At 35.1% G+C, this 20,264-nt stretch overlaps 1 protein-coding gene across 1 annotated transcript in view; it reads left to right on the forward strand.

Moving 5' to 3' along the window:
• Nucleotides 1–20,264, forward strand: part of PTPRD (protein tyrosine phosphatase receptor type D) — a 402,643-nt gene that overhangs the window by 200,228 nt on the left and 182,151 nt on the right. Inside the window, exons 4-10 of the mRNA XM_029920345.1 lie at nucleotides 1,794–1,982; nucleotides 3,226–3,234; nucleotides 3,958–3,975; nucleotides 5,569–5,679; nucleotides 7,075–7,086; nucleotides 9,065–9,334; nucleotides 12,294–12,875. Coding sequence (XP_029776205.1) covers nucleotides 1,794–1,982; nucleotides 3,226–3,234; nucleotides 3,958–3,975; nucleotides 5,569–5,679; nucleotides 7,075–7,086; nucleotides 9,065–9,334; nucleotides 12,294–12,875 — 1,191 coding nt within the window. The remainder of the gene's footprint in view (nucleotides 1–1,793; nucleotides 1,983–3,225; nucleotides 3,235–3,957; nucleotides 3,976–5,568; nucleotides 5,680–7,074; nucleotides 7,087–9,064; nucleotides 9,335–12,293; nucleotides 12,876–20,264) is intronic.

Genomic DNA, 20,264 nt, shown 5'->3' on the forward strand with positions numbered 1-20,264 from the left:
TTCTTTCTTTCTTTCTTTCTTTCTTTCTTTCTTTCTTTCTTTCTTTCTTCTTTCCTTCTTTCTTTCAACCATTAGATTATATTATTTAAGCTTGAGAATCATTGGAAATTCTCTTAAAAGTCTGGCAATACAGACTAGTTTGATGACAAGCAATTTGTATATAAATGAGAAATGGAGGAACTCACAGTGTAGGAAGATAAACTCATAGTAATATATACAAGAAAATGGATTTTAATTACCCACTGCTACAGTAGCTCTGAGAAGGAAAATATTAAATATATTTGAGGGATTTTTTATTATAAAGAGATTATTTTGGCTACATAACTTTCCAGAGACCCAGAGTACTTATTGGACATGATTCATCTGGGGAATGGTAAAGAGTTACAGTGGAAACAAAAGAAATTTTGCTATGGGGGATATCATCCATGAGAAGTTAAGAAAAATGGGACCTGCTTTAAAAGGATTTTGCTAGCTAGATTTAGGAGATTGAGTTTATCCTGTAATGATAGAGGGGAGGCAGTAGACAACACATAGATTTGACTGACAACACAGCAGAAGCCTCAAAATGGAGCCTTCTCCCCTAGAAATTATAATGCAGAGTACAGAGAGACTCATAGGATCATACAGGAAATTGCAGCCAATCTCCAAGAAGTGAGGTGCCTTATTCGATTATTTCTAACTTTTTTTTTCCTCACTGGTGTTTGTGCTCTTGAGTAACTTTGGAATTGATGGCTTATGAAAATTATCCAGAAGTCATGAGGGACAGTTGATTAAATTAATCTCAGACCCAATGAGAATTGAAACTGTTCTATAATGGTTTTCAAACAAACCACCAAGTTCTGATTTGGATAATCATCACACGTATAACTGAAATTCCTTCAAATTCAAAATTTCTTCAATATAGAATATACTTTTCTAATGCTGGCTGGAAGGGCTGGTAATGTCAGTTATTAATGTGAATCATCATGCTTGAGGTATTTAAGAGGGCTTTAATTTCTCAAGATCTACGATCTGTGAAAATTTTGATATAGGATAGGGAGAAGTGAACTTTGGATGAGTTGAGGATTCAAAATTTAGAAATTTCAACTCTTAATGACTGAATGGTATAGGCCTTTAGAATGGAGGAAAATATTTTCTTACTCTGAGGAATATATATTTTTGTAATGCTTTTTTTTTTTTTTTTAGTTTCTTTTGTTCTTTTGTAAGGGAGACTTTCAATTTTCAGATTAATTGAAACTTCCTAAAAAGAAATTCATTCAAAAAAGATTCATTCAAGTTGAAGTTGACCCTCATGAAAAATACAGAGTTTGACTTAAAAATTACAAGAAAAACGGCAGATTAGAAATCAGGTAACTTAATCCAGCTAACCTGCTTATTCCCCAGATACTCTCCAAGAGAGCTTTACTGGATCTCATTGTTTTCTCTCAACAGGAAGTTCCCTGTCTAAGCGCTTATACTTGTGATGTTCTCATCTTTCTGGCCAATTCCACTTGTTCTTAATGGCCCATTTCAGAGTTTCTTTTGGTACTCATTGACCTCCTCTGGCACACATTCTATAATTTTTCTCCCTCTATGATCCCAGAGAACTAGATGCATTTTTTTCATCATGTTTTTTATCACATGTGTCTAAGCTCTTGTGACTGGATCCTAATCTAATAGTGCGATGCTGCTTGGTTTGTGTTAGCTTCTCAACAAATGCCTAATAAGGTATGGGGAAAGATTAATGGACAATAGCTCTTGAATCTTGAGCATCTGACTTATTGACATGTTTGTATCACCTTTTTGTCTTGCAGAGGATCAAATTCCCAGGGGCTTCCCTACTATTGACATGGGCCCACAGTTGAAGGTGGTTGAGCGTACACGCACTGCCACCATGCTTTGTGCAGCCAGTGGGAATCCGGATCCAGAAATAACTTGGTTTAAAGATTTCTTACCCGTCGACACAAGCAACAACAATGGCCGTATTAAGCAGTTACGATCAGGTAGGGTCTTGTTACTGTTTCCACTAACTCTTAGAGAATTTTTTTTTAGCTTTCTCTCTCTTTATTTTTATCTTTATTTAATTTAATTTTAATTTTTAGGTATTGATTTTTCTCCCTCTTCTCTTTCTCTGTTATTTAATGTGTTGTCCATGTTTGTGATGTCATAGCCTGTTTCAGAGTCTGTCTTTTTCTCTGTGTGTTTTGCAGCTTCTGTTTAATCCATATTGCTCACTGCTGTGACTGTATTTTTGATGATTTTTTTAATTTACTGCTTTTTTGCAGTATTTGATGGATCCATTTTCTCTTCTTTCTTTCTTCTATCTCTGTTTTCTTTTGAAACAAATTTATTTCAACATTGGACTTCATTCAGAACTTGCAAGGAGCTCCAATGGTTGACTCCATTAAAAACCAAAATATTCATATTAAACACTAAAATGATTCAATTTTATTAAAGTGTGTTTTCTCTGTCTTTTCTGCATTTGAACTCATCGAAGTACCAAAGTTTAGTTAAGTTTGGTCACATCTGCTTTCTTTTCACTAATACATAAACGACAGAAATGTTATCTCATGAGTAACCAGATGTATTTTTTCAAAAGTCCTTTACCAAGTACCAATGCAAGGAGGGGATTTTTATTAATATTATTACTGTATTCTTGTGAGTGAGCATATTCTACACATAAGCCACAGTAGTGTGCGCCCACACTAAAGAGTCTTGAACCCTCCAGTGACTGGATCTACAGAAGTCTGCTTTTGGTGTAGACTCCAGCTTTTGCTGCTTCCTCCTCTCTTTCCCCTGGCTGCCCTTTTCTCCCTCTCCCACCCCATCCCAATTTCATCCCTTTGCTCTCTTTAGATTAAAAATAGAGATAATTCTAAACTTCTTAAGTTTTAGAGCCTGTTCCTAGGCAATTTCACTGGGACATGTAGTAATAAGCTGTTTTCTTTGACATTGGAGTTATATTGATATAGAATTCTAAGTTGTTTAACTGCCTGTCTTCCCGGAATTCTCAGCTTTTGACCTGTCCTGTGATGTTAAAGCGTCTTGTTAACTGCCTCTTTTGCTTGTTGTCAGCAGAATTGTGTAGATTAGCATTCTGTTATTGTAAATAAAGAATTAATTATTCACATGTAACATAGATGATTTAGTATATAAAGCTTTAACTCTGAAAAATTTGTACCAAATTATAAGGAATATAATAATATTTTTATGCTGTCTTTCTTCTCTCCGTATTTAAATCTCCAGAATCTATTGGTAAGTGCTTAGTTCTGAAGCGCACTTCACCCCCACTAATTTCCATATCCAGAATATTATTATTATTATTATTATTTTATTAATAAAATGCATGGCATGCATTTTACTAACTGTCAGTGTAGACACCAGATCTCGGTAGTGGCGCGCACACGCACACATCCACAGAACCGTTATTGTAAAAACACTTTGTAGAAAAATAAAATAGTACACAAGTTAGATCACACAAATGTAGCATAGTGAGTAGCATAAGATATTCAATCAACAGTGTTTGTTTCCAGTTAGTCATTAGTATTTCCTATAACAGTATATATATATGCATACTTATATATATACTTAAATAGATTAGAGAGGATTTTTCCTAAACTATGTCTTTAAAAAGTATCATTTAGTTTTTTGGGTGTTTTTTAAGAATATGAGGCATATAAGATATAATTCTAATCCTATATGACCCCAGACCTAAGAACTCAGTTGTTTCTCTGAGAAAAGCAATGCTGCCTATTGTGGTCTTTGCCCTCTGAGGTATAATGCAACTTGCTTTTATAAATAATCAAATAATACTATCTAATATATTCCTGTTTTACCAGTATAGTAATTCAAGTTTCTTTTAAGACCTTATTTAATTCTGTAAATCTAATTTAATTCTTCTCCCCAGCCCTAGCCTCCTCCTTCTCGTACTAATGCTTCTTCTTTCTAATCTTATTTGCATTCATATTATCCACCCAGGTGGTACACCAATAAGAGGTAAGAGTGCTGAACTAACGTTCACAGAATGATCTTGCTCATTCTTTCTGTCCTGTCACCACTCCCATCTTTGTCCTGTTTTCAAACTCATTCCAATAATATGTCCATCAACTTTATTTTTCTCCTTTGTATTGTTTGGTTATGATTAGTGACTCTCATATTGTGAATTTTCCTTTTCTTTTTCTTTTCTCTTTGTTTTGTTCGTTTCTTTATTTATGGAAATGATTATTTAAGTTGTGATATGCTTCAAAGAAAGCATATCCAGGTCTTCAGACCACAGACCAGTCACAGCGTACCATCTGTCCCTCTTTTTTTCCTTTTCTTCTTCTTCCTTTTTCCTTTTTTCTTTTTTTTTCTTCTTTTTCCTTTTTTTTTGTCCAACTGGAGAAAAAAAAAGATCATTTTTTTTCTTCCTTAGCTGTTCTTGTTCCGGACCAAAGCCAAGATGGTCTGGAGAACAGTGGCAGACATGCAGAAGACAGCCTGGAACATCTGCTTTTTGTCTTTATCTTTCAAAAGGTTTTTGCTTTTGTTCTTCAATTCTTTTTTCTCTTACTGTCTTAAAGTCAAAGAATGACTCCCCTTTCCACCTGATCCCACTCGCCTACAACCTGACAGCAATGCTTTTTTCCCCCACTTCTTTTTTTCTTGGATTACTCGCCTCTGGATTTTTGGATCTTCTGTCCTTCAGGCTATGGAAAACAAGGTGCTCAGTATTCTTGGTGGTATGTGATATTGCTGGTTTGTCATACTTTGACTCAGTGTTTGTTTCTTTTAGAATTCTTGTTTTGGATTTTTCTTGGGGTTTTGTGACACCACACTGCTAATCCCACTGGTGGATTTTGATGGGTGTCTGAGGGGATCCGTCTCGAGGTCCTCAAGCAGTGGCTGGTTGGTTCTTCCTTGCTGGCATAGGCCGTGCTTTTTAACTTTTTTAAACCTTCTAATTCAACTGCTCTTTGTTTTTCAGCAAATGTAATATATGATTGTAAGTCGTGACAAACTGTCTTTCTTTTCTTAAAAATCTGCATGTCTTAAGGGAGTTTTGTTTCTTTAAGTAATATTTTCATGATATATAATGACTAATTTTAATTTTTTGCTTTGTGCAGCCTTTTTGTACTTGCTGCGTATTTTTGCCTTTCTTCAGCAGAAGACTTTCTTGAAAATCCGGCCTGGTTTTTTTTGAGCATACCTATCTTTTGCGCCACTTTTGGTACCCAAATGGAACAAAACAAAACCACACCAAAAATTAATCTTTTGTTTGATTTAAAAGCCATACTTCCTTGAAGCAGCCTCACCCATCTTCATTTTATTAGTCTAGGAAATGAGAGTATTAATTATGACTAGAAGTCTTGCTTGGGAAAAGAGATAATTGTTTTCTTATGCTAGCATTGATGATGTAAAAAAGAAATAATCTCTATATGTTTTTCTCATCGCATCATTTTCTGTCTGTGCACCTTAGCGAGAGATTGAATCGACGTTGAGCGGACCTTCGCTTTGCAGGGCTTTTCATATTGTTAAGAGGTTTAGCTTTCTGCGCTGACAAAGCCTTCTCTGACCATATCTTTGGCACTATATTTTATATCCATACAGGCGCCCTTCAGATCGAACAGAGCGAAGAATCTGACCAAGGGAAATATGAGTGTGTTGCCACCAACAGCGCGGGCACTCGCTATTCTGCCCCTGCCAATTTATATGTCAGAGGTAGGAATGACATAACCTGGCATCGCTTCTTCGCTAAGGCCCAGGGGGAGTTGAGAGACCCATAAGATCTGTGTTGTTATGTCAGTAGATACCAAGCTGATATGCTAGTCGTTGTAGCTGAAGCATTTTAGTGAATAGAGTATTAAAAGTCTTGACCCTATTGCTAAAAAAAAGTTGACAACTTTTGAGTACAGTCTGTCCTGAGGCTTGAAGTTTGTAAGTATATTTGCATTTTTACTGCATTGATTGAACTGTGCTTGGCATTTGTTTGAAGTTTTCCTCTTTTCCTTCTTTTTTCTGTTGCTGTTTCTCTTCTGTTTCTTTTATCAAATCCTGAAATAATTGCTTGGTGTGCTACTAATCAGTTTTCTGTGCCACTCCAAGCATAAAGGTGTTTATGTCTTCAAGACTTCTGCTGTGGAGCCCGTAAGGATAAAGCTGCTAAAACCAAACAAAACAAAATAAAAACCCACAAAAACAAAACAGAGGTGCTATCTGCAAATAGCATAATTGTATTTTTTTCTTTCTCTGCTTTTTTATTTCTAAACACATGGTATTATATGTGCCCATATGTCTCTGCATATATTTACATACATTTAAAAAAGTTGTTAACATTCCAAAAAGTTTAATATTTTAATTACCATTGAACCCTGATGGTAATTTTTTAAAAATAATATTAGTTATCCGTGGGACAAGAATGAGTTACGAGGACACATTCATGTTTTCTCATTAAGTATATACAAACAATTATATTTTAAGTTTGTACCTTTCATGCCAACTAGAATGAAGTATTTCTTCTTCCCTAGAATTTTTAAAAGCTGGTTCCTATAGCTTCTCGTCCAATGGAAATGCTCTTCTTCCTTGTCTCTGTGTCTGTGCATAAGCACAAAAGGTGTGGGTGGGGGTGGGAATTGACGAAAGACTGTGAGGGCTTTAAGTTACAATAGGATGGATTTCCTTAGGAAAATATCTAGCTTGATTTTGAAATTTTTGTTTGAGATAATTCTGTTTCTGTGGGGATGTTTGCTCTCCTATCTTCCTCTGGAGTCTGGGCTGGGGAGATATGAAGAAAACCATTTCTTCTCCAAATTCTTTGAAAGTCCCTTGATCCTTTTCTTACAATGGTGACCTCCTTTGCTGCATGAGGCATGTGTACCTTCTTCAATGGAAAAATTTCAAAATGATGCTAGCTATTATTTCTAATACCATATTAGTTCATGAGGAATTGTTAACATTTTCAGCTGAGGTAGGAAGAGCAAATAACTAGAGCAAATAAAGATGTTCAAGTAGTAGTTGAAAGCCTTGATATGGCCTTTTTACTCTCTCTGTGTTTCCCTTGTTTTTCTCCTTTCCTCATTTCATTGTGTTCTGCATCAAACCCCCTACATCCCTCAGAGCTGCGAGAAGGTTGGTGTGTTTTTTACTTTTTACCCACCTTACAAAACTCTTAATTAAACCAATAACAAAGAATACAAATGAAATGAATGTAGCTGCATTACGGTCTTCTTTTGGTTAATGGTATGTTTTAGCAGAGAATGCCCTGGCCATGGCTTCCAGTGCTTGCCGGTGGTACCTCACTGTGGTGCATGATGGGAAAGAATGTACCTGGGTGCATGGTAACTGGTAACGTGTAACTTTTTCAGGCCCCACGAGTTTGGGTCAGTGTTCCTGCTTTCCTTCCGGCCCCCCTCTTCCCGTCCCCCACCCCACCTTTGATTTTTGTTTTACAAGGATGCCTGCTACCCATAGAATGACTTTGGGTAGTTGCTCTCCTAATCCCAAGCATGAAGACTAAACTGTCCTCTATTTTTCTTGATATGTTCTTTGACACCTTAGAGTCTATCCTGGCTCCTGCTTGCTTTGTGTAACCTGTGAAGTGGCTGCAGGAGGCATGCTTAGCTCTCTCTTCTCTGCCTGTCATTCACCCACGAGGCCATCACAGTGAGCCCTCTAGAGTCAATGGAGGTTTATCTCAATCTTAACTATCTATAGCCAAAAAAGTTTACAGACAGACTTATTTACTTGTCATCTTCTTGGGTTATGAGGTTGTTTGTTTATGAACTTACATATAATTTTACAAATCCCTCTATTATCCATGTTTAAGGTATGCTTCTAATGATTACCTCTGGACCTAAAATACTGTTGGTGGAATATTTTGCCAATAAGAGTCTAAAATGAAGCCTATTTGTCCCTTACTCTCTCCTTGTACCATGTCCAAGACACATGCACTTAAGCATACATAAACATGCAGATTATCTGAAGCAGGAACACTGAACTGTAATTGCTTGGTAATTTTTTCTATGTCGCGTTACTTTAATACAACCTCTTCTCTTAATGTCACGTTTCATTGTATGTTTTAGATCCAGTGTCCTTCACTTTGAATGTAGGCATAAAAAGCCTCTTACCAGATTTTGTTACTATCCTCTGTGTCATTTTACCTTAGAAATGTCTTGTATGAAATCTTGAATGTGAAATACCCAGCTCCCTTCCTTAATTTGCAATACTTACCTTTGACAACCTAGCTTAATTTAATATCTTCCTACTTTGAAACCTATGATCCCTTAAGTTTCTGTTTCCATCATTGTACTCTAGCTCCTCCCTTTATGTTTAGTGCCTTTACCCTGTTACTTCTTCTGTTGTCATTGTTGTCTTGGATTTTAGCCATTCTTCCATTGTTCTAAGCACGGGCCTTGAGACTTCATTTTGTGCATGCCTTGCATGATCCAATCCAGTATCTCTACTGGCATTGACTTTGTTCTTCCGTGAGTGTAAATTAATATATGTATATATTTCTGTGTCTGGTCCAGTGTTAGTATGAGGTCGTGAGGCTGCATCTACTCTGAGTCTGAAAGCAAATAAGTTGCACTTTCCATGTACTCTAGACAATGTTTTCCAGGGCTGGGATGTGACAGTGTGGTCCCACACATACATTCACATCAACTGGAAGTGCACAGCACTGACGTTGGTTTTTATACTCGACTTAAACCTGCTGGTGACCTTCCTGCCCCCTTTTCTGCATATACATGCATGCATATAATCTTTGCTGTATGCATGCATGTATATGGTTTTGTGTTTATAGTATGCATGATGTTTGTGTATTGTTAATTTGTAGATAGTTTTTTGTGGGGGGGGCCTTTGTAGGTCTGAATCAACTTTTGTATGAATGTGTCTAAGATATCAATGACTACACTAAATAACTTTTTATCTGTGTATACACATACCATACTTGTATGGTTTGTATTATCCACAGTTTTTCTTTCGTTTTTGGAAAATATATAATATGTTTCAATTGTTTAATTGTGTTTGTACAGTGCATGTCATATGTTTAACAAGCAACTTTACCGTGCCTTGTATGTTTTATCATCTTCCCTGTGTTTTGTTCCAGTTCGCCGTGTCCCACCAAGATTCTCTATCCCACCTACTAATCATGAAATCATGCCAGGTGGAAGTGTTAATATCACCTGTGTGGCCGTGGGGTCACCAATGCCTTATGTGAAGTGGATGTTGGGGGCAGAAGATCTGACACCTGAAGATGATATGCCAATAGGAAGAAATGTACTAGAATTGAATGATGTAAGACAGTCAGCAAATTACACCTGTGTTGCCATGTCAACATTGGGTGTCATTGAAGCAATAGCACAGATCACTGTCAAAGGTATGCTCAGTGCTTCTTGCTTTCAGGGTCTGGGTATACTCAACTCACCTGACTAATGTCTTTACAGAGTCTATTTTTGGAATACTAAAATGGATCAATTCATTGTTCTGTATTTCAGATGCCAAAATCTAATTGTACCTATGTTTCCATATAGGATACACATACCTAGCTAGGTAGGCAGATTCTCCATTAAAAGGATTGACAGCCTAAGTACTAATAATCATCAAAATATTTAACAACAGGCTGGGCCCATGCACTAGCCAGGCAGAATGAAGAATGTTAAATGCAGTCAACCATTTGATACAACTGATACATACAGGTTTCATATTAATCCAGAATCCTGGTAAGAGTGATGTGATAGAAAAGGCCAAAGAACTATTAATAAATGCTCAAATACATGCAGACAAAAGAAAAAGAGTTAAATCAAGATGGTCTAATAATACATGTTTTAAATTTTTGATGGTTCCTATCATAAAAATCAAAATATAAGTGGCATTATATTCTATTTTTAAATTTATCTCTTATGTTCTGTAGTGCTCAAGAAATGTTATTTTCTTTAAATGAGTGCTCTAACTATAACTAAAGTACTATATTCCACAAATACTTTTGAAACAAAGAAAACAAAAGTAAGTATGTGGGGTACCAGTTGGTTTTATCGGTGTTTCTAGAATTCTAGAACACTTGCAAAAAAGTGCAGATATCTGGAGGTATTGCAAAAAATGAACACAAATTATCTTTGCTTTCCAGGAAGTATGATCTTAAAAAAGTAACACACATGTTACAATTCAGGTCATACCCCCACCAAGAATATATATATCACATATATGCCATATAAAAGCAATAATGAGATGAGAAGAAAGATACACACCAGTGTCAAAATTTAGTCATTTAAAAATAGTGACATTGTATTGCATATTCTTAACTGTACTGAACATACTCATATTCTCCGTACATTATAGACATAAAACCTATACTGTATAGTAAATGTGACAGCAAAACTAATGTTTGTTAAGTATCAGTAAACACAGTTTCAACTAACAATGTTTTCACTTACCTGAAAAATTCAGAAAGACATCTAGGGAAATTTTGGATCATCCACTCTTTAGAAACATGCCAGTCCAGAATATTTAAACAAATATATTTTTATTATTATTTTCAGTAAAATCCTTTGCCCAAATATTATCATTCTATAGGTCTTAGAGTAAAATGCAAATATTGAATCACCTGTCCTATAATAACTATTTCATCTTTAAATATTTGAAGGTTTACTGAAGACCTTCAAGAATTCAAAATAAGGAGTCACAGAAACTAAATCTTGTTCAACTTCTTATCTTTGCTTTACTGATTCTCGCCATTCCTTACAAAGTAAATAAACATAGGGTGAATCTTGAAGGCAAAAACTAAATCAAAACAAAAAGAGCAACTGGAAGAAAATGAGGACAATGTATACTGACCCATTCATTCAGTTAGGCATTCGTTGGGGATATAGCAGTCTTCAAATACAAGTTGACCACTTTTATTTCTTTTTTATTTTATTATTTATTTATTTTATTTTTATAGTACTTTATTGTCAAATTGGTTTCCATATAACACCCAGTGCTTCCCCCCACAAGTGCCTCCCTTCATGACCATCACTCTCTTCCCCCCTTCCCTTTCCCCTTCAGCCCTCTGTTCATTTTCAGTATTCAGTAGTCTCTCATGATTTGTGTCCCTCTCTCCCCAACTCTCTTTCCCCCTTCCCCTCCCTATGGCCCTCTGTTAGGTTTCTCCTGTTCTCCTGTTAGACCTATGAGTGCAAACATATGGCATCTGTCCTTCTCCGCCTGACTTATTTCACTCAAGGTCCATCCACTTTGCTACAAATTGACCACTTTTAAAAAGCTCCCATTCTCAAGAGTATTGTACATTTGCCTTTATGTTGACAAGGAAAAAGGATACTAAAGGGCTGATCTTCTGAATGTTATATTTTGGGCTTCCTCCAAATGTTAGTCGATGGGATTATCCTTTCTCCCCTACTAACAATACCTTTCAAAATCATTCTCCAGGGTGATGTACTTTAAGCATGAGGTCACCAGTGTGGATGGTTTGTATTCCTAATCAGTAACATTTTAAGTGGGGTTCTTCCACTAAATGGAAAGAATTGGAGCTCTAAAAGGTGGATGTAATTGCAAATATTTGTCAGGTAGCTATAATTTCAAATATTATTGATATTGAACATAGAATACATATTATGACAAAATTGCTTTAAAATTATTTGTGAATGTATTGTAATTTAATTCAGCATTTTTTAATATTAACTAAAAACATGAATTTGAAATTAATCATTTTAAATTCTTCCTTAAAATTCTTGGATAGGTTATACTACCATAATTAAAAAAAAAATCTATGCCTAACAACTGGAAAACAATATGGATATTATTCTTTCATAGCAATTTAATGCCATTTCAATATATTCCAAATTGTGTGCTTTTCAAAATTGGCATTTAGTTATATCATTTATTTCCAAAGGAGGGGCTAATTGGCCAAGCTCATGGTTATAATAATAGTAATTGCAACTAATAATTTTAACAGTGCTGGATATATTCTAAGAGCATTACTGGAAAGGTTCATTAATTTCACAGCAAACCCACGAAGTACAGTTACCCAACTGTACCATACCAGTTCATTGATACAGTTCTTTTCTATTTTTGACCTGAGAAAACTAAAGCAAAGAAGAGGTTATGCTGTGTAAATGATGGATGTGGATACCAGCCCACAAATACAGTGCTCTAATGCACTTCTAGTAAAATGGAATTGTCCTCTCTGCATCTGTTGAACCCACTTAGAATGCTATCTTTTGTTATAATTTAATTTAATCTTCAGTAAATATATAATTCTGTCATTCCAGTAGTAGAGTTTATGGATCCTTTTAACGCCATAGATATGATGGATACTCACCATCTCTTTTTCTCCCCCTAAGCCTTACCCAAACCTCCAGGAACTCCCGTAGTGACCGAGAGCACAGCCACAAGCATCACACTGACATGGGACTCTGGGAACCCTGAGCCTGTCTCTTACTACATCATTCAGCATAAACCTAAACATTCTGAGGAACCTTACAAAGAAATTGATGGGGTGGCGACGACACGCTACAGTGTCGCTGGACTAAGTCCCTACTCAGATTATGAATTCAGGGTTGTTGCTGTTAATAACATTGGGCGGGGACCTCCCAGTGAGCCTGTGCTAACGCAGACCTCAGAACAAGCACCGTCCAGTGCCCCACGGGATGTCCAGGCGCGGATGTTGAGTTCAACCACCATTTTGGTACAATGGAAGGAACCTGAGGAGCCAAATGGACAGATCCAAGGATACAGGGTGTATTACACAATGGATCCCACACAGCATGTCAACAACTGGATGAAGCATAATGTAGCTGACAGCCAAATCACCACTATTGGCAACTTAGTGCCCCAGAAAACATATTCTGTCAAAGTTCTGGCTTTTACCTCCATTGGAGATGGTCCTCTTTCAAGTGACATACAAGTCATCACTCAGACAGGAGGTAAGTCAGGTTCTGGATGGGGAGTAGAGAGGGAGAGGATGAGTTGGTGCTAAGATTGTGTATAGTGAAAACAAAGGAAGAACAAAGATAAATGTGAATTTTAATTTTTGAGACTTAGAATTTATAAATGAGAGGCTAAGATAAGGAAGGAAACAGGCATGGATGCCTGAGACTAAATAATAGTTTTAAGTAGAGGGATGTGTTTGACATATATTTATTTATTTTTTAATTTATACCTAAATGACTTGAAGATTTTTCTGCATGAAATAGATGACTACATCCTCCATGCAGCATTTTTGGAATAGGATGGTGCCCCTTTATAGTAGTGACTCCGATGGAATACTTTTACAAAATTATTTAACTTGTGAAAGATTGGATAGTTCAAGATAAGGTTAAAAATAAAACCTTTTGTCAGGGAGTCTTAGACATTTAAATGTCTTATATTTTCCAGGAAGCTACCCACTAAAAATAATTTCCTAATGGGTTTTTTTCTTTGTATGCCTTCATGGGTAGAGAAAGACAGTTATCAAGATCTGAGATCAAACCTTGGAGCCTCATTGACTCATTTTATTGGGCATTAGAGCAGATATCAAACTATTTTATGGAGAAACATTTGGCCCTTCCAGTGGTTTTATTTTCATAAGCATATATCAAACCTTTCTGGTCTTTGATTGAAAGTGATCAATTTTGCTTTGGCTTGGGAATATGACATAGCAGCTGTCTTCTAAAGTTTATTCTTGACCATCTGAGAGCTATTAATTTGACTCCTTATTGTGCTGGTGCCTTATAACTTGTGTTAATCTGAGTGTTTTGGAAGAATGCCATTGTTTTGTTCTGATACTCTACATAAAAACTATATTTTTGGAGATAGTAGCTCTAATCTGTAGGTATAGCTCACTGATAATCTTGGGAATGAATTTTCTCAGGTGTCAGAACTAGATAAACCTATGTTTAACTACTGACTTGTCTTCATGTTTCATGCTTTATGAATCATATGACTCGGTGTGTTTACATATTTCTCCTGGCTAATAGAGATCTCAGAACATATTTATAGCCTGCCTGACTTTGTTTCATTCTCATACTGCTACTTGGTTATCACTGTTTTGTTCATAGATTTATTTTCTCTAATAATATGAAAGATAACTAAAAGAATGTGCTTTATCACAATTATAATGAAAAACATTCATATATCTTCCCTACTTGATTTTTGCAGTTCTTCTGTATTTATTTGCTATATTAATATACAGAAAATCATGGTATATTGTTTTTTCCACGTCTCTCATTGGAAAATGTAGAAATCTATGATTCTTGTCCTTTTTGTTAAGTACAGCTGGTCAACTGTTATGACCTTATTTTTTATTGCACTATTTTAGCAGCTCCATAGCCAGTTAAAGAAAAAATACAAGAAGAACATGCACCCGTGCTCCACTTTTAGTTTTTCTGATTTTTCAGTAGCAATATTAAAAAACAAAACAAAACAAAACAAAAAACACCTGGTCTTGGAGTGACTTAACCAGAGTTTGAAGCCCAGTCCATCCATTTTAGCTCTATAATCTGGGACACGTTACTTAATTTCTCTGAACTTACTTTCTCATCTAAAATAGTGACCACCTTGGGCACCTGAGTGGCTCATTGTTTAAGCATCCCACTCTTGATTTTTGGCTCAGGTAAGGGTCTTACAGTTGTGCCTTTGAGCCCTACATCAGGCTCTACCCTGACAGCACAGAGCCTGCTTGGGATTCTCTCTGTCTCCTTCTGTCTGCCCCTCCCCTCCTAGTGCACTCACCCTCCCTCTCTCTTTCAAAATAAGGAAATAAACTTTAAAAGATATGGGCACCTGGTTGGCTGAGTCAGATAAGCATCCAACTTCAGCTCAGGTCATGATCTCCTGGTCCATGAGTTCAAGCTCCACATCGGGCTCTGTGCTGACAGCTCAGAGCCTGGAGCTTGCTTCAGATTCTGTGTCTCCTTCTCTCTCTGCCCCTCTCTCTGTCATGCTCTGTCACTCTCTGTCTCTCAAAAATACATAAATGTTAAAAAATTTTTAAGTAAAGAAATAAAATAATAACCACCTTATAGAGTTTAGAGGTTGTATTTGGTTTCTAGGACTATTGTAACAAAATACCACAGACTGGGTTGCTTAAACAATAAGAATTTATTGTCTCTCCATTCTGGTGGGCAAAAGTCTGAGATCAAGGTGTCCATAGAATTGGTTATTTCTGAGAGCTGTGGGGGGCTTCCAAGTCTCACCTAGCTTCTGGTGCTTTGGTAGCAATCTTGGCTGCTTGTTGCCTTGTAGAGGCATGGCCCTGATCTCTGCCTTCACTGTCACATTATATTCTCCCTGTGTTCATGTCCTTGTGTCCAAATTTCCCCTTTTATAAGGATTCTTGTCATAATGGGTTAGAGACCAATCTAGTGACCTCACCTTAAATAGTTACATCTGCAACAATCTTATTTCCAAATACAGTCACATTATAAGGGTTGGAAATTCAACATATGAATTTGGGGGATACACTACAACCCCTAACAAAACTATAGCTTACATAATGGATACAAACATTATATAACTTAATAAATAATATGTAATAATCCTCATAATAAAAATAGCTAACATATGCTAGGTACTCTTCTGTGTAATTTGCATGTATTAATTTAACTACCCAGTTAGGTACATGTGAAATGATCCTACTTGCCAATAAGTAAATTGAGAATTGAAGAAGACTTAGGAATTTGTTTTGGGGTCATAAGGTTGGTAAGTGGGAAAGCAGAATTTATTTTTTTTAATTTTGGGGGGAGCAGAATTTAAATCCAGGCACCCTAGCCACTTTAAGGCATCATCATTTTAAAAATAATAATTTGCTTTTTGATAGTTTTAGTGCCTGCTTGATGAATATGCCCACCAGGTGCTCAATAAATAAATAGAGGCAGTAAACATATATTCATTTATTCATGTCTATATTTAAGAATTATATGTAATTTACTTCTGTGGATATTAGATTATCCCAGTGCAAAACCATTTAGATGTAAAATTGTAAAACATTTAGATGTAAAAAAGAATAAGCTTATCTGAAAGTAATGAAAGGCATACCTCTTTTCACAAGATATTATACTTGATTACTAAGTTTGGTTTTAAATTTCCTAACTACAAATTTAAATATAGAAATCTATAATGTTTTAAAACTTTTTTTCTGATATGAGGAAGATTTAACTATCTAAGATACCAAATAGTTCTTGGCACTAAAGTCAATGAAAATATCAGAATCTCTGGGAATCATGAGAGTCCTTATATTCAGAAAACAGAGAAGATCTGAAATTTTCTGAATTTCTCTGAAATATTTAGACTGATGTTTAAATAGACCATATTTTGGTTTCTGTATCCCTAAGGGACATAATATAACATAAGTTACTGTGATCCAGGGACTCTGAACTTGGGATGAATGGGTTACAGATGCATTAGAATAGTTATTCCCAATCTCTATTTTTACATGATTTCCAAGAACCTTGTATAATAGTTGTACTTTTCATACCTATTGATTGAGAAGATAAATAATGACATAATGACTTGTGCCTGCCAAGATCGATAGGCTAAGAAAACCTTCCAAAATAGCACAATGATTTGATATCTTCCCTAGGCTTAATTAACAAAGGCCATTTGATGTTAGTGGACACCTGCCAAATACAGTGATGTTAGTTCTATTATAATTAATGCTGAGCTGCTCCTTTTTTTCTTGCTGACTCGGTATTTCTTAGGCTCATAGCTGGGCAATAATATAAAATCATTATGAAATATTATTTTAGAGAGGTTATATAAAACTAAAGGATATGATTATTTTCACCGCAGTTTTCTTTCCCAAACATATGAACATTTACTGATTAATATGTATGAATTCCTCAAGTATATTTTAATTTCATATGTACAAAGACATAAACTTCTATGTCTTCTGTATCTGAAAGATGCCTGTTACATTTTTTAATCTTTAATTCCCTGGCACTAGTAGTACTATTTTTGTTTAAAATCAGACTCTGGAGAACCCATATTTAGTAATAAACTGAATTTAAGAGGAAAGTTATTATTCATTTTTTTATCTCATCTAAGATTATTGTTACACATATTGAAGGAAACAGAATTGACAAAAATTTATGTATTTCTGATAATATAGAAAATCAAAATATGATCTATTTTAGTTACTATTTCCCTTAAATAATGATATTCATATAGTTGATAATATTAAGTAATCTTTAGATGGTTTTAAATATGAAAATATTTTGCTTAATTATTTTCTAGAAACATGGATTAATCTTCCAATTTTTTGATAGCTTTAACTCCCTGTGTTACCGTTACTTGCAACTAGTTCACCTTGTAAATATGGAGAATATAGTATATGGCCATTGTCTAGGGGGAAATTTATATTGTGCTAGAAAATTTCCACTATTAGAACACACACTTTGGAAGGATCTTTTATGTAGTTTTCTTGTATAGGTAATTATAATAAGAACAAACAGCACTATATTACATAAAAGAAGTACAAATAAAACTGTGGTAGAGAATGTAGTAAATTATATCTCAATCCTAATACACTAAAATGTTGCCTGATGTTCATGCTAATTGTAGGTTTTCTAAATATGTTAAATCCTAATGTTTTTTTCTTTAGAAAACATATCTGACCTCTAATTTTTCTGTGCACTTAATATATTCTTGGGAAAAGACTACTAATTTATATGTGTATATCTTAATAGTAGAGGTCATTGGAAGGAAAAAACATGTATATTAACTAAATAAATACTGAGTAGTCACAACTTTAAACTTCTTCAAGAAGCTAATTCTACTCCAAATTCTAGGCATTAAAAATGTTATTTAAAAACTATGACATTTAGAGACATGTTTTGGGTTTCCAGATTTTGGTAAATCATTTCATTAATACATGTTAGCAGGCCTAAATAAGCAAACTAGAAAAAGACTGATTTCCAATTGTTGAGGTTATAAGCCCAATTTATATGCTTTCTCGAAATAGTTTTAGCAAAGAAGCTAAAAGAAGTCCAGAAGCTCTGCCATAAATACAACTATAATAAAATTTAACTTTTTCTTATTGATATTTGATGACAATTGATAGATTTGTGCAGGTGCTTGTGTGTTAAGTAGTTATTTTATCAATGATATATTTTTAGCACTTACAAGTCAGATTCTTCATTTTAAAATTTGTTTTGTTTTCCTATGGCTATAATTCTGGCAGCTGCTTTTATTGTTGTTATTATTTATTAAAATGCTAGACAGATTTTTAAATGTGTACCTTATTAAAGTACTAGGTATTTAGCAATAATAAGTTTTCCAGTCTCTCTGATATTTTTGTTTCTAATATAGTTAAGTGAAATTGTTCTATAGCCATTTAATGCATCCTAACCCTTTTCTCTTTAGAGCTATTTCTGTAAATTTTACTCAAAGTAAAATATTGAGTAAAATAAAATATCTTCTAATATGGTCAGCATTTCAGATGATGTGCAGATTTGTCCTCCATTTCTTAATCATTCTCCATTCTTTGTCTTTGAGTTGCTTTCCAATATTTAAAATGAAGCATAATAGCAGTACTACTAAAATCCTTTACATTTATCAATGGGATTATAATCTTATTTTAGGGGATTGATAACTCATATTTTATTTCCTTATGGAGATTAAGTAATCACGAAGAAAATTAAAATGCTGACACCATTTTACAGAATGCAAAAATTTCTTAAATATAATGTTAAGGGAAAAATATAAGCTCTAACTGCATTTCTTGTTTCCTCATCTAAGTTCTATATTTGGTTTATGGTCAGTATTATCACGCCTCTTCCCTTTAATGTAGAATAATTGTGCTGAAGTTTCTGGGTGGGATCTTCTTATTTTCCCAAGCATTTTTCAGAATCTCAAGAGTTTCTTATAAAATTTTGTTCAGGTAGCTGGTGAGGGAAATGCTATAACACAGAAAAGCTCTTAAATAAACATAAAATAGAGACAAACAAGAAGGAAAGGTAAAAGAATGCCAGTAAGTTTGAGGTGTAAACTCTGAGACCATTATACAAAACATAAAGTGTTTCCCTCTCTCATGAAAGAGAAAGAAAGAGCAGGAGAAAGAGAAAGAGAGGGAGGGAGAGAGAGAGGGAGGGAGGGAGGGAGAAAGAGAAGGGATGGAGTGAGTAGATAACACAAACATAAATGTTAATAGAACCTGTGGCCACAACATTTGGTATAAAAGTCTGACTGATAGGATGAAGTGCTCCCTGTGTTTCAAAATAGTACAGAATAGTAAGACCGTTTGGAGCTCCCCTAAAGTGCTTTTTCATGTACATATATTATGATCATTAGGTCTACTATGTTTGAGGAATGCAAAAATAAATCCATTAATTTTGCAGCTGTTTTCTTTGATGCCTCAGTTTCATTGTGGTTGTTTCAACTATGACTAAATGACTCTGAGGAAGCAATCTCTTTAGGTGATTCCTCAATTCCTAGGGAAGTCTGAGTAGTGACACCCTAAAGGTATTTATGAACATAGAGCCTGACATAATAAAGGGTCTCCTAAAACACTGGCCTATTTGCTAGATTTTGCCTGGAGACATCATTTGTCCCCTAGAGTATTTTTCAATTAATTTCAATTAATTCAGTTAATTTCAAATAGTTAAAAATTGCAAGATTTTATGTAGAAGGTTTGTTACCAACTTCTGTTGAAAAATCAGAAGTTCAGGTAAGACTGGCCCCCACATATGCACAAAACAGCAAAAGCGTCAATCTCCTGGAGCTGAATACTACCAACTCTTTCAGGCCAGGCACTCTCCCATCATCCCCAGGCCCCACCTGGTCTTCGTACTCATTTGCCTGATCCCTCTAGACATTTGTATTTCTACCACAAGTTTAAAATCTAGTAAATTAAGTTATCCTCCAGACCACTTCAAAAGGACAAAGTAGAAGCAGAGAACCTTGTATATATTATTTGAAGTCATCTGACCACTGCTTATTTTGTCCAAGAGTAGAATAGACCGTACACCTCTGAAACTTTGAGCCTATATAATTCACTATTCAGAAGGAGAGGTGTCTTAATAGAATCAGAGGGTCAGATGAAGTTTGTGTTACTAAACAAGGATGAAACATTGAAACCCACTGGGAATCTGTTCAAGACAAATTAAAAGCAAAATTGTAAACAGTTTAAGAAAAAGTTAATTAGATCCCCAAGATGTTTTCAATCAATGTCAGTTCATTATTAGTATTAGACAGGGAGGAAATACATAACAAGCAATTATTATCCTGAGAGCAGGTCTTCAGCTCTGTTCATGTTTTTAATTTTTGACAAGACCATGTTACGGTTTGGCATAAGTCAGGAGTTATGACAAGGCTCTTCTTTCCCGGACTTGTGGAAG

Source organism: Suricata suricatta, chromosome 13 (genome assembly GCF_006229205.1).
Source record: "Suricata suricatta isolate VVHF042 chromosome 13, meerkat_22Aug2017_6uvM2_HiC, whole genome shotgun sequence".
Taxonomy (NCBI): Eukaryota; Metazoa; Chordata; class Mammalia; order Carnivora; family Herpestidae; genus Suricata; species Suricata suricatta.